This window comes from Nannospalax galili, unplaced genomic scaffold, assembly GCF_000622305.1.
Source record: "Nannospalax galili isolate Female #2095 unplaced genomic scaffold, S.galili_v1.0 scaffold1141, whole genome shotgun sequence".
Classification (NCBI taxonomy): Eukaryota; Metazoa; Chordata; class Mammalia; order Rodentia; family Spalacidae; genus Nannospalax; species Nannospalax galili.
Genome location: NW_008345269.1, coordinates 385,363 through 400,576, shown reverse-complemented (window position 1 = coordinate 400,576; position 15,214 = coordinate 385,363). Strand labels below are relative to the sequence as shown.

The 15,214-nt window shown below is 49.0% G+C and overlaps 1 protein-coding gene across 5 annotated transcripts in view; it reads left to right on the top strand.

Moving 5' to 3' along the window:
* The window catches only part of Fam13c (family with sequence similarity 13 member C), a 113,661-nt gene that overhangs the window by 66,504 nt on the left and 31,943 nt on the right, over positions 1–15,214 (top strand). For all 5 annotated transcript variants that reach the window (XM_008841444.3, XM_008841442.3, XM_008841443.3 and 2 more), the window contains one exon: positions 13,890–13,974. In XM_008841444.3, coding sequence (XP_008839666.1) covers positions 13,890–13,974 — 85 coding nt within the window. The remainder of the gene's footprint in view (positions 1–13,889; positions 13,975–15,214) is intronic.

The window sequence follows — 15,214 nt, the reverse complement described above, 5'->3', positions numbered from 1 at the left end:
ATTTCTTGACAAAGGCTTCCAAAAGCATCCCTCTATTGGGTTCTTCCTCATTTTTCTTTTATATTCCAAGGCTGGACTCTCTAGTGATGGATTCAGGATTTACTTTCAGGTATTTTGATAGCTGTTGGAGTGATTAGAATCAGTGTCAGTTTCCTCTCAAAGGCTTCTAGATAGGGGGAGAAAGCAAATTTATCTATCATTTTAGAACAATAGCTGGTTGTCTCCCTTAGCTACAGGTGGGTACTACAGTATTGGAGACCAAGATGTGAAGTCTTACATCTGAGCAGTACTTTCTGGTTAGAAACAAAATCATCAATAATAATTGTCTAAATAACTTTTTATATAGACTTAAGCCCTGTGTCTGGGAAGTGTAATCCCTTGAACTCTTAAAGAAATATACTGATGACTTTACTCTTTGGTTATACTTTCCTTATGGGTGTTTAACGGTATACAGTGGGACCAGATAAACCAATATTTTTACTCTTAAGCTCCTTTGAGGATCTGTTCCTCAGGGGTCACATAGACTTGGAATGAGAACCTAGCTCCTTTCTTTTACCAGTTCCGCCTATATGAAGATAAGTTAAAGGTCCTGCTCGACCATGGTTGGCTTCGCTTGGAAGCATGGAGGAAATGATTCCTGTGTTGACCCTCCTCTTTGTAGACTGGACATTGGTTCATGTCCATCTGGTGGGGTCTCCTCAGCCTCCTTGATCAAGAGGGCAGGTGACCCACCACAATTACAGGACATTTTGAGAGATGCTTATAGTACCCTGGAACTAGTCAACCTAGGAGGGAAAGAAGCAAAAACTGTTCTTTATGTCCCTCTGACCATTAGTATAGGCCTCAAACTATGGCTGTTAAACATCCAATAAGGTTAGTTCACCAGTCTGGTACTTTCAATTATCATGTGCTATGTAGATAAGGGTTGGGTAAAAACCAAAATATTCTCAGATAAACTCTTTGACTAGATATATATTTTGATCCTTAAAGTAGTTGAATAAACTCTGACCATAGATATTTTAAAATTGTGTGTATATTATTTTTTGTTTCATCCTTTATATATCATAACAAACCTAACCAACAGACCTTCATCATTTCCATAGGCTTTCTCATTTTTTTTGTCTATTTTGGAAAATATCTCCATTCTCCCTTCCCATATCCTTTTAACATCTCCTTCAATGCTGGTGGAAAATTCTTCTTATTTTCTTTTTTAAATAATTATGAGACATAATAGCATTAACAAATACATTTTCCATCGGTTGTGAAGCTTCTTTTCTGGGGATGCTAAGCAGTGCTTATTCCCTTTCAAGGTTCTAGTGTTGAGCCAATGTTTGATTAAAGTTTTACTGGGGAACCAATGAATTTATTGAGCTTACTTACCAAGATAACTGAGGTGTATGTATGACCTGAGGGTATGCACTCTGGAAAGCCTTTACCCAGCATGGGTCATGCCTCCTCTTCCTAGCCTTCCCCAGATTGTATACTTTAGCCCTCCCCAAATCCAGGAGGCCATGTGTGATTAGGGCCAAATTACATACAGTTGGCTGGGAAGAGCGGCTGGATAATCTGGTGAGGTCCAATGACCCTGCTTGGCTCCTTTAATAAATGAGCACAACTGTCAACAAGCCCAGTTGTGACAATGTTTACCGATCAGGCTCAGCTGAAGTCGTGATGATGGTAGTTATTTCATGCAGAAGGGACTGCTGTACAGCATCATCTTATTAAAAGGACCTGGAATTTAAAAGGATTTGGTGGTAGCATCCACATATGAGGGAGAACATACATTGTTTGTTTTTCGGAGTCTGTGTTCCTTCACTTAGTATCAGTTTCTAGATTCATCCATTTACCTACAAATTTCATTATTTCATCTTGCTTCATCTTTGAGTTTCAGATTCTTGTTGTGCTTCTGATTCCTCTGATGAGCCTCCTGCTGCCTGCTGGAAGAAGCTCTGCTTTTAAAATTCTTGCTTGATGTCCTAGTGAGCTTCAGTTATCAACTTGACGCATCTGGGAAGAGGGAGTCTCAGTTGAGGAATTTCTTCTATGGAATGGTCTGTGGCCATGTCTGTGGGACGTTGTCAGTTGATATAGGAGGGCCCGAGCCATCCCTAGGCAGGTGGACGTGGGCCTTACAAGAAAAGCAGCTGAGCAAGCCAGGGTTGCAAGCCAGCAGTGTCCTCCATAGCGCTGCTTCTGTGTCTGCCATTAGGTGATTGCCTCGAGTTGCTGCCTTGGCCTCCCTCAAGGATGGATTGTAACTTGTAAGCTGAAATAAACCCGTTCCTCCTCAAGCTGCTTTTCATCATTTTTATCAGAGCCACAGAAGCTAAACTAGAACCCTTGACTTAGCCAGGTTCACCCAGCTGATCACTGAATCTTTGGCCAGCTGAGCTAGAACTCAATTAGCTCTGCAAAAAAGCCCTTTCACAGCAGTACGTAGATTAGTGTTTGAAGAATCAGAGCGCAGAACTCTCAGGGGCCATCTTAAGGGTTCTGCCTACCACGCAGTGGAATTAGAGGCTCTCTTTTCTGGTTCTAAAAGCAGAATGTTCCACCAAGCCCTACCCATGAGTCTGGCTTATGACTCAGGGGCATTTGTTCTTCCTCAGCTGATTCCTCTGACCTTGAGGTTTGGAAGGACCTGATTGGTTAGACATATTGCCCTCTTTGACACTGTGAATACTGTTTTCAGAAGACAGATAATTGGACACTGGAAGGATGAGCTCAATTTTCCTCTCAGCTGGACCACTGCGGGATTGCCACAGGGTGTTTTCTTCTGGGCGGGGGGTCAGAGTTGAGATAAAGTGACCTTGCTTCCCTCCAAGGGTTCTTCCTCAGCTGGAGTGATGTCCTATGATTCATTTAATTTTAGCCACCTTTTGTTGTTGATGTCAGCATGGACCTCCTGTGGCCAGTGTCCTTGTGGCGGGAGCCCTAGTTCTCATTCTGGGTGAACGAGACAGACAGCAGAGAAACAGCTGGAAGCCTGGTGCATTCCACCCTGTCCTTCTGAGGCCACTGTCCAGCTTGTTTCCAGGGAAACCGGGTCTGAGGTCTCCCCTCAAGGATAGAAAAGAAGGAAGCCGTACGTGGTAGCTGGTGCCCCATGACTGTGTTTGGACTTAACTTCCCCGTGGTAGCTGGTGCCCCATGGCTGTGTTTGAACTTAACTTGGAGGAGTTTATTTCTCTTCATTCCACCCTGTCCTTCTGAGGCCACTGTCCAGCTTGTTTCCAGGGAAACCGGGTCTGAGGTCTCCCCTCAAGGATAGAAAAGAAGGAAGCCGTACGTGGTAGCTGGTGCCCCATGACTGTGTTTGGACTTAACTTCCCCGTGGTAGCTGGTGCCCCATGGCTGTGTTTGAACTTAACTTGGAGGAGTTTATTTCTCTTTGTGCTTCCAATATCCTGCTTTTTTGTGAAAGGTTAGAAGGGCCCATGTTCCGTGTGCTGAGTGGGGTCGGCCTGTGCTGTGTCTGTGTTCAGTGTGCTGAGTGGGGTCGGCCTGTGCTGTGTCTGTGTTCAGTGTGCTGAGTGGGGTCGGCCTGTGCTGTGTCTGTGTTCAGTGTGCTGAGTGGGGTCGGCCTGTGCTGTGTCTGTGTTCAGTGTGCTGAGTGGGGTCGGCCTGTGCTGTGTCTGTGTTCAGTGTGCTGAGTGGGGTCGGCCTGTGCTGTGTCTGTGTTCAGTGTGCTGAGTGGGGTCGGCCTGTGCTGTGTCTGTGTTCAGTGTGCTGAGTGGGGTCGGCCTGTGCTGTGTCTGTGTTCAGTGTGCTGAGTGGGGTCGGCCTGTGCTGTGTCTGTGTTCAGTGTGCTGAGTGGGGTCGGCCTGTGCTGTGTCTGTGTTCAGTGTGCTGAGTGGGGTCGGCCTGTGCTGTGTCTGTGTTCAGTGTGCTGAGTGGGGTCGGCCTGTGCTGTGTCTGTGTTCAGTGTGCTGAGTGGGGTCGGCCTGTGCTGTGTCTGTGTTCAGTGTGCTGAGTGGGGTCGGCCTGTGCTGTGTCTGTGTTCAGTGTGCTGAGTGGGGTCGGCCTGTGCTGTGTCTGTGTTCAGTGTGCTGAGTGGGGTCGGCCTGTGCTGTGTCTGTGTTCAGTGTGCTGAGTGGGGTCGGCCTGTGCTGTGTCTGTGTTCAGTGTGCTGAGTGGGGTCGGCCTGTGCTGTGTCTGTGTTCAGTGTGCTGAGTGGGGTCGGCCTGTGCTGTGTCTGTGTTCAGTGTGCTGAGTGGGGTCGGCCTGTGCTGTGTCTGTGTTCAGTGTGCTGAGTGGGGTCGGCCTGTGCTGTGTCTGTGTTCAGTGTGCTGAGTGGGGTCGGCCTGTGCTGTGTCTGTGTTCAGTGTGCTGAGTGGGGTCGGCCTGTGCTGTGTCTGTGTTCAGTGTGCTGAGTGGGGTCGGCCTGTGCTGTGTCTGTGTTCAGTGTGCTGAGTGGGGTCGGCCTGTGCTGTGTCTGTGTTCAGTGTGCTGAGTGGGGTCGGCCTGCGCTGTGTCTGTGTTCAGTGTGCTGAGTGGGGTCGGCCTGTGCTGTGTCTGTGTTCCGTGTTGCTGAGTGGGGTCGGCCTGCGCTGTGTTTGTGTTCCGTGTTGCTGAGTGGGGTCGGCCTGCGCTGTGTCTGTGTTCCGTGTGCTGAGTGGGGTCGGCCTGCGCTGTGTTTGTGTTCCGTGTTGCTGAGTGGGGTCGGCCTGTGCTGTGTTTGTGTTCAGTGTTGCTGAGTGGGGTCGGCCTGCGCTGTGTTTGTGTTCCATGTTGCTGAGTGGGGTCGGCCTGCGCTGTGTCTGTGTTCCGTGTGCTGAGTGGGGTCGGCCTGCGCTGTGTCTGTGTTCAGTGTTGCTGAGGGGGGTCGGCCTGCGCTGTGTCTGTGTTCAGTGTTGCTGAGGGGGGTCGGCCTGCGCTGTGTCTGTGTTCAGTGTTGCTGAGGGGGGTCGGCCTGCGCTGTGTCTGTGTTCAGTGTTGCTGAGGGGGGTCGGCCTGCGCTGTGTCTGTGTTCAGTGTTGCTGAGGGGGGTCGGCCTGCGCTGTGTCTGTGTTCAGTGTTGCTGAGGGGGGTCGGCCTGCGCTGTGTCTGTGTTCAGTGTTGCTGAGGGGGGTCGGCCTGCGCTGTGTCTGTGTTCAGTGTTGCTGAGGGGGGTCGGCCTGCGCTGTGTCTGTGTTCAGTGTTGCTGAGGGGGGTCGGCCTGCGCTGTGTCTGTGTTCAGTGTTGCTGAGGGGGGTCGGCCTGCGCTGTGTCTGTGTTCAGTGTTGCTGAGGGGGGTCGGCCTGCGCTGTGTCTGTGTTCAGTGTTGCTGAGGGGGGTCGGCCTGCGCTGTGTCTGTGTTCAGTGTTGCTGAGGGGGGTCGGCCTGCGCTGTGTCTGTGTTCAGTGTTGCTGAGGGGGGTCGGCCTGTGCTGTGTCTGTGTTCAGTGTTGCTGAGGGGGGTCGGCCTGCGCTGTGTCTGTGTTCAGTGTTGCTGAGGGGGGTCGGCCTGCGCTGTGTCTGTGTTCAGTGTTGCTGAGGGGGGTCGGCCTGTGCTGTGTCTGTGTTCCGTGTTGCTGAGTGGGGTCGGCCTGCGCTGTGTCTGTGTTTGTTGCTTTGCTGCAAAAGGATGAACACGAAAACAGTGGAGTAGTGAGTTTTCCACAAAGATGCGTCTGTGAAGAACTCATTCTTGACTTGGAGTGGGTCCCAAGACCAAATTTTTCTTGGAAGCTGTGGTTGCTTTGTTTCCTGTGATGAGTAATTATTGAGAAGCAAATGGGTACCCAGCCCTGGGTTTGTCAGAGAGGGGAGCAGGAGCCGAGTGGACAACCTGTAGACAGGCTGTCACCCCCATGTCCCAGAGGTTCCCAAGGACACCCATCAGTGCTCTGGAGCCTGGCTGTCTACCATTGCACACTGTGCCCTTTTAGAACATTGTTGCCTTTCTGACGGCTGTAAAACTCAAGTTTTGAGGCAGGAAAAAGATGAATTTTCTAATGAAATATTACTGTGTGAGAAGGTAGCTAATACTTTCCAGTGTGACCTGTGTCATATAAGCACCTGAGATATAAGCACCTCTTCTATTTCAATGCTTATTTTGTATTATTTCCAGCAGGAAAGTTGGTTTCTAATATTCACTGAGATTTAGAAATTGGGTTGAAGTAGTGTTATCAGAAATTAAAAAGGACTGTGGGCCAGCAAAATTTGCTCAGTGACACAAAATGAACCAAGTGAGGTCTCAGTGGGTCCCTATATTACCTATATCTTAATGAATTTAGTTTTTAAGAAGAACATTTTTCAGGCTGATACAAAACACTATAGAAATAGCCACCAAGAATTAACCATATGAGAAAATACACCAACTTTTTGCACTTTATTCCATGAAGCATGAAGAAAAGATTATCTAGGGGGTAGCTCCATCTTAACATCTGTGCTTCTCAGCTAGAGCCCCAGTGGAGTTATACATGTGACATGTTCTCTTTAGAGAAAAAAAAAAAAAGATGTATTATCTAGAAAACCTTGAAGTCCTGACTTAAAATATGAGATTATAAAGCTGTTATTTTCTCTCAAACACTTTGATTTTTTTGGTTGTTTATTTAGTAATGTGAACGTACCAAGGATACTACAGTGTGATGAAAGGTGTGTGGGCTGGCTCCCTGTTCACAGGCTGAAATCATGTGACATGTGGCCATGTTACTGTGAGCTGTGGCTGCCTTGACCCTGTTTCCAAAGAATGCTGATAGCATCCAAACAGGGCTTGAATTCTTCTGTCAGCAGTGGGCTCCTTGATGTGACCAGGCAGTGTTTTTATACTGAAATAAGAAAGTGAGGCTTAGCATTCTACACAGAGAGAGCTGGGATGTGTGGGCTGAGGTATGCCATGCTGCAAAGATGCTGCTTTATTAGCACACAGTCTCAGAGAGATTAGCCAGAGGCCAGTGTCTCTATAGGGAGAATGGAGTCAGACTTTTCCTTATAGATGCAGACACTGTCAGAAGAGTCACTTTTGTTTGGCAGGTACATCTGGAGTCTGGCAATAGCACTTTGGGAGGTGACCTTCTCTTGATTCTGAGCACCTTTTTTATATTCCTGAGTGTCAGGGTCCGGCTCCGAAGGCAAGGTCAGGGCAGGAAGACAGTGGGAGTGGCAGGGGACTAGGGCTCAGGAAAGGCTCCTGCCTCCAGGACTGGTGGTACTAAGCCTGCAACCAAGATAGCAGTTAGAACGGGCCACAGTCCCAGAAGACAGGGCAGCATTTCTCCAAGTGTGGACCTTGATACTGTTGAATCAAGATGAGCCTGCTTCAAGAGCTCCTCCATCAGCATAAAGCTGGGTGGGATCTGGGGCACTTAGAGCTTTCGTAAAGAACTTTGAAATTTCTGAACCAGCGTTACAGAGGGCCTTCTAATTAGAGGCTCAGACCTCTCTCCCAAGTGCCAGCCAAAGGTAAAACCGACACACAATGCCAGAGCTTCTTCCTTTTTCTAATCGACTCCCCCAGGCAGGTCGGCCAGTGGGGCATTTGCTTTGTCATTGCTGTGACTAAATTACCTGACGTCCAAAAGGAGGAAAGAGTTATTTTGGTTCGTGGTTTCAGAGGGTCTGTCATGGCGGGCAAGAAGGGAAGTGGCACGCTTGTCCTCCGTTGGTTTTCTCCTCCTTCCTGTTTCATTTGCAGCCCATGGGATGGGGCCACCACAGTGAGGCGAGTGCCCTATCCCAGCTCTTCTCTCTGGAAAGGCTCTCACAGCTACACCAAAAGGTGGGCCTTCATCTCTTCAGGTGTTTCTACATCCTGTCAAGTTGACAATGATGACTGATCATCACAACTAGAAATAACATTATATATTATATTGGATATGAGGAAGGAAAGACAATGCTAAGAGAGAAATCGGTGGCAAAGTTCTTTAGATGAGATCGTTGGAGCTGGTTCAAAAGTTTGATGAAAACTGGGCTTTAAGGTAACTGTAACCAAATAAAATCTGGGGCCTCCGGGATGTCAGAGCAGGGGGCAGGTGACTCAGCAGATGTAAAGGGAAGGTTTTTCTGTACTTGAGTGTGTGCATGTGGGGGTGGGGGTGGGGAGTGTGAGCATGAAAATTCAGGGAATGGGAGTGGTAAGTGGATGTCTGGGGGCTCAGCTGTAGCCCAAATTTTCAGTAAATTTCCCTTTCAGTGTGTTTCATATTGCCATAGAGAATCTACATACACTTCCTAGAAGGAAGAGGGATGGGAGAGGGCCAGCCGACCCCCTAGCAGAAGCTAAATGTGAACTGTCTCTCTTCTAAGTGGAGACTCAAAGATGAAGGCACCCAAAATAGTCTTCAACCATTCCACCCATGTGGGTGTTCTCTGTCCTAGCCCGACTAGTGTGGGACAACTACGTAATTGTAGAGAAGAGAAAACAAGTATTTTCAAAAACGAGATGCATTTTCTCCATTGTGTAAAGAAAAAAAAATAGCTTTTAGAAAGCCATGCCCAGGTTTCACAGACCCCTCCCTCCTTCATTCTTACTCAGATGGGGGAGCAGAGTGGGAGGGTTGTAATTCCTTTAGAGGATCCATCAACCCCACCCCTGCCCCCAGCTCAGTTTCCCTCCTGAGGGTCTAGGCACCTTTCCTTGGAGGCTTTGGAAATTGACCTGGGAAAGCATCCACAGGCTGAGGCCACAGTCATGCAGAAATCAAAGTCACCTAGGAGAAGGGATGGAGTGCAGTTGCTTCAGTCCACAGGGGCTAATGCCTTCATTTTCCTGGACAGGGGAAAGTATGTCTTTGTGTGAAAGATTGCCAAGTCAGCTGTAACTGATTAATGAAATCCAGGGTTGTCACCTCTGTTTGGGCTTGCTCTTTCTTTGCAGCATGCCCTCATGGAAGTAGTACCCGCCATTATTGTTAGTTGGCTTGTTGACTGTTCCCTTCGTGGGCTAGAAGCTCAGGTGGAATGGGCTGATGTCAGTCACAGCCTACATCCCAAATGCAGCTCTTGGGGTGTTGAAAGCTGCCTGAGTATTCAAGAGGCAAGTGGCCATCACATCTGCAAAGGGGGAACAACAGACCCTGCCAGTGCAGTGTGTGTTGTCCGTAAACCTTGGCATGGCTCTATAAGGCTCTGCCTGATTGGGCAGATTAGATATCTCCCATCGTTCCCTGGAAGGACACGTGTGTGACAGTGACATAGGCTTTTTACAGGAACATCCCTGTGCTGTGTTGTCCTGGGGTTCTAGGTCATCAGAGAGGTATCTAGAGAGCCTTGCCACAGAGGGGTCCCTTGTCCCCACCACCCACTTCGGAGGATGGGGTGGTGAATGGCAGACTGTCCTTGGGTAATGGGTGCGGGGGGCGGTGAGCTCTGCTGCCTTCCTTCACTCTGCCTCCTCCTCTGCCCACAGCTGTCTCCCTCTGCTTCAAGGCCTCGTGCTGACCTCCACCTTCTCTTCTCCGTTCCATTTCTCCCCAGTGTTGTTCCCCTTGTTCCTTTAAACTTAATTCTGTCCAGTATCTCATGACCCAGCCGTGTAAACAGATCTCCTGGGTAGTCTTGCTCAGATGTGCACATGGGACAGCAGGTGGCCCAGGGAGACATGAGAGCAATAGCTTGATACTTCCATCCACACCAGGTCAGAGGACCAGGGCTTCAGACTCTGAGGTACGGTGTGTTCCTGTGTGGCAAAGTTCTTTGCTCTTTGTGTTGGCAGAATCCTTGGTTCAGTCCAGACACCCACTTGGTGCCCGATTCTGTGCCTCCACCCTCGGTGCGCACCCGCTTGCTTTTCTCACATCAAGTTGGAAAGGACTCAGAAGTCCTCTGAGGTTCCTGGTAGGTAGTGCAGAAGTAAGACCCTGAGAGGTACAGCGGTGAGAGACATGTGATGTGTCAGTGTGGAGTGTGGCCTCACCACATGGCCGGACCTCTCTCCAGTGGCTGTTGTGTGGAGGCACCCACCCTGACCACAGAGCCCAGGCCTGAACAGGGGCTACATGCTGACACTCTGCTCCGCAAAGTGCTTTCTACACCCTCCCCGGATTCACCTTGGAGCAGCCCTCATGGCTGGGGCCATAACTCGTTACTGTTTTTCTCTTTTTTTTTTTTTGCCTCTTCACAGATGTGAAATCAAGGCTTGAAATAGGATGTTTGCCCAAAGTCAGCCGGAATACACAGCTGACTGACGTCCCCTGTGAGTCTGTGGGACCTGAAGGTTGTGCCTTCTTTTGCTTTGCATATTACACAGGAACACATATGAAAGTGAGCCAGGCTGCTGACACCACGTTAAAAAGAAATCTGAGTGTGTGGCTCAGTTGAAGTGCTTATCTAGTGTGTATGAAGCCTTCAGTTTGATCCCCAGCACTGTGTAAACTAGGAGTGGTGGGGCACGCCTGTAGTTCCAGCACCCAGGCTTAGAATCAGGAGGATAAGTTCAAGGTCATCTTAGGCTGCATAGTGATTCCAGGCCAGCATGAGACCCTGTCTCTAAAGAAAGGTGAAGTTAAATATCCACCTCCTTTCACCTATTACTTTTTAAAAAGTATTGTAGGGGCCGGAGAGACGGTTCCGCAGTTAAGAGCACTGACTGCTCTTGTAGAGGACTTGGGTTCAGTTCCCAGCACCCACAGGGCACTAACTACTCTCCGTAACTCCAGTTCCAGGGATCCGATGCCTTCTTCTAGGGTCTATGGGCATTGCACACATGGGTGCACTTACATACATGCAGGTGAAACACTCATACACATTAAAAATTTACGTTCTGTTGTAAGGGTATCCCACATTTTGCTTATTCATCAATCTGTCCATAGATAATTGGGTTTCTTGTACCTTCTGTTGGTTTTTGAGGGATACTGTAACAAAATACCACATACTGGGGGAATTAAGCAACAGAAATATGCTTCTCATCATGTGGAAGCCCAAGGTCAAAGGCAGCCATGGTGGCTTCTCCTCACGCCTTGCTGCTTGTCCTGCATTCAAACGGGAGACCCTCATATGACTTCCAAGTGTGAACACCCTGTAATCCTTGGCTTTTCGTATGAGCACCTTAGTCATATAGGTTGGGCTCTGACACTTATGAGATCATTTAACTTTATTGACCTCTTTAAAGGCCCTGTCTCTAAATGCAGTCCCATTTAGGTTAAAGCTTCAACAGAGGAATTTTGGAGAGACAAAATTCAGTTTGTAATACCTCTTTTTTTTTAAACTTTTATAAAAACTTTATTGAGAATTTCACACATGCATATATGGTGTTTTGATCAAATCCATGCCCACTCCCTCCCCTCCAACATTCCCCCCTATGAAGAGGTAACCCTGAAATCTTGTAAGGATTAGATACTAGCTCCCAAATACTTTTGACAGTTTGACATTTTTGGCCTTTGGAACAGAGTATGTTGCTATTAGGCCCAAGGACATTTTGACTTTTAGCCCAGGAACTGGATACATTTCTTTGGGGTCTTTTTACCCTAACTGCCTAGCCATTTCCTGCCTCCTATTCTTATCACACCATCTTCTGAAGAGGTTACCCAAATTGCCATTAGGGAATAGGGACGCTGACCGCTCTGGCTTCTTCCATACTGAACAGGGACGCAGGGTGAGGCAATTAGAGTACTCCTTCAGTGGGTCTATCTAAAAGACTCCCAAATTGCATTACTCTTTTCTCTAGGGGGAAAAGAAAGTCCTTGAATCGTTAATAGATGTGAAGGAGAAGTAAAGGCAAGAGTAATTAGCATTACAAGTTCTAGACAGGGAACTAGACAAAAGTCAGAACAGGGCAATTTTCAAATGTTCCTATGAGTCCATTGGAGTTTCTTGATGAGCGCTTCCAAAAGCATCCCTCTGTTGGGTCCCCCTCATTCTTCTTTTGTCTGCCAAGGCTGGACTGTAATACCTCTTAGCTCTTGAGAAGCTGCAGACGTGGGTGTGCATGGAGCTGTCCAAGCTTCTGCTTTCGATTCTTTTGGGTACATACCCAGCATGGAATTGCTGGATTATATGGTAATTGTATCGTAAGGATTTTCAGGGCTCTTCATGTAGTTTCCCACAGTATTTTCCCACAGTGGTCGCACCATGTCCATCCCCATCGCACCATTTAACTCTTCAGTGCAGTTTTGCCCTTTTGGAGAGGTCGCTCTGACTTCCTGGTTGGAAGCGTGCCCAAGTCACTCTTGGTGCTTGCCAACTATTTGGTTACTAATGATGAGATTCTTCTAGAAACTTGATGTCCCTAATTCTTCTGCTCCTCCCCTTGCCTGCCTCTTGCTTCTGCATTCGGCTGCTGGGGAAGTGTCTCAGAAGGAGGAAGGGCCCTGGGAGTCAGCTGCTCTCAGGCTGCTGCTTTGCTGAGCTGTCTGACAGGCATCACCTCTGAGTGCTGGCAAAGTTTGCATCAGCTCTTTTGCATATCTGGTCCTGGCAAAGGAGGGACCCTGAGCCTGCTGAGGTGCCCACTGCCTTCAGAATGGCTGAGGACAGGTTTCAGACATACCTTGGGGGAGAAGCTTGTAAAATACTGGTGTAGATTCAGCCCGGTGGATAAGGACATGGGGAGAGGTGGGAGGAAAGGCTTGGTGTGTGAGGAGGTACTGAGGTAGGTGTGCCTGTGAGGTGAGGCAGGGATGTGAAGGAATGGGGTTGGTGTGAGGGTACTGGGCATACAGGAGGGAGAGGATTATGTGGGGCAGTCAGGAATGGAGGTGCCCATGTAGAATGGGTGGAAGAGTCTGGGAGTTGGTATGACTGGTAGGCAGAGTGTGGGTATGTGTAGAATAGACCCTTTTCCTGCCAGACACTGGTGGAAGGTGTCTGAGAGCTGCGGACCTGCAAGTGGAGGCTGGGGTTGGGGCGAAAGGGCGTATTTAGTGGGGGATGGGGCATTTGGAGTTAAGGTATGTGTGTGTATATGTGGGTGGAGTTGAGGGCAAGGGTGTGTGTGTGTGTGTGTGTGTGTGGATTAGAGTACCCGGGGGTGAGTAGGAGTGAGCATGTGTTGGAGGTTTGGGTAGGAAAAGGACCAATTACTCTACTCCCTGGGACCACATTGCCATAGCTGGAGGGAGATGAGGGAGGTGGGCGGAATAGCTCCAAGACCTGCTGAGCCACCCCACTCTGGGATGCGGTGCAGCTTGGACTCATGCATGACTCACTCACCTGTCAAGGGAATCAATTTGCTGGGCATCTGCATCATGAGTGCGTCAGTCTCATGACTTGTTCTTACTGAGAACCTGGAAGAAATTTAAAATGCGAAATGAAGGAGTGGGCAGGAGGCTGCCTCCGGGGCTTTAAAGGATCCGGTGTTTCTCCCTCCAGTAGCCGAGTTAGGCTAAGGGACCAGGGCTGGCTCCCTGGACCCCGTTCTTGTTACAAGGCAGCTGCAGCAGCCCCTGCCAGACAAGTAACTTAAGGAGGCTGGTTGCGCAGCTGGCTGAGGAGTTCAGACGCCCCTCCCAGATGCCAGGAGACCTCTGCAGCAGGCACTCTTTGTGTGCTGTGGTTTGCGGCAGCTTGTGCTTTGGAGAGATGATGGCTTTTATGAATGGTAGTCTGGGAGTGGCCTAATGTCACCGACTCCTGATGTCACCACAATGAATGAAACACTTGCAGTGCGTAAAGCCTTGGTAGTTGGGAAGCAGACACTTTCTGAGACTGGCTCTCCAGACGCAGCGATTCTTGCTGACGGAATCGGCAGTCCCATGTGTCACAGATAATCCACATACACTGGGGTTTCAGTGAGGCTGCATGTGGAGCAGTGCGCAGTCTGACTCAGGCACCAGCAGCTTCTTTGCCTGAAGCAGCTACAGCTGGCCTTGACCCTTTGCCTGCCAGACACTGGTGGGAGGTATCTGAGACCTGCTGCTGTGTGCCAGGCATCCCCTAGCCGGCCTCATGTTCTGCTTTTGCTGGCAGAACTCCTTCCTGAAGCGCCAAGCCCTCGGATCTGATCTGTGCTCTGCATTTTTGACAAACCAGGAAGAAGCTGTTCAGGTGCATGGAGTTAAGGACCCATCCCCACCCTCGACCCAGAGTGTGCCTGCCGATGGGGCGGATTCTGCAGGTAAGAGGCAGGGCCTGGGGATGCCCCAAATGGTACTCTGGAGACAGCTGAGCCTCCACTGGACCACCGAGGTAAATGGTGTGACATCAAGGCTCGAGGGCTGCCCAGGGAATAAGAGGGAGCGTAGGAGGAAACTGGGTTAGCTATGAGGGGTCAAGCTGAAAGCCCTGTCAGTCCCCTAGTCTTGATTTTCCTACCTGCTCTGTGACAAGGGGTGGTGTGCAAGTTTATATTGCTGGACTCTGTTGTCTTGAAACTTGTTTTCAAGCATCTAAAGGCCAGGGGAGTTTGAGCCCTGCTGCATCTCTCTCTGGTTAACTGCTTGTAAGATGATGCATCAGTAGGGAGAGCAGAGGTGAGTGTCTCTGATCCTGTATCCTTGTTCTGACTTTTTTTTGCATTAATTTTCATAACAAAAAGTCTCAAAATGAATCTCAGTTTTCTGGGAGTTTCTCTAGATTTAATCCAGGGGATGGCTGATGGGCTAGCAAACAGAAGGTGTATTAATAGGCCCAGGGAGAGGAAGGAAACAGCAATTTGCATGAGCAGAGATGAGAGCAGGCCTTAGCCTCCTTATACAAATGGTTCGGAGCTGGCAGACAGCTCCCCAGTGGGTGGAAGGAGAAGGCTTAGGTGAGCTTGCTCCATGAGTGGCTGGAGCTGAAGGAGGAGCTCTACAAAGACCATCCAGTTCAATAGCACACTCCTGTTTCAAGGCATCCCATGCAGTCAACGCAGGCCGAGCAGTCATCTGCAGTACTGGAATGTGTGTTAGTGGCACTGGTTGATGGGAAATGCCAAGAGTAGTTGTCTCTGTTATTTAAAATTTCTGCGATGTAGGCACGGTTTGCGCATTTCCGATATTAATCCCCTAAAGTGGCCTGTGAACACTCTTTGCTGTGAAGACCCTGAGGCCTAGAGACATTTCTGGTAAGTGGTAAACTGCTTCCCTTGGGTACATGGCTTTGGTAGTTGGTATCATTTTGCATGGGAAGCGCCCCTGCTCTGTTGGCTGCTGGGTTTATGTGGAAAGGAAGCAGAATGGGGCATGGGCCCAACTGGCAGTTTAAATCGGATTGCTAGACCACACCTCTTTTCTTCCCAACCCTGTATTTTGCCCCTTCCATATAGCCAAATGCAAATGAACCTTTGAATTAGCTGATGTTTTGGACTAGCTACCCAACTGTCTAGCAAACAGTGTTTAATATTTGTTGCATATTGGATATATATATATTTAATA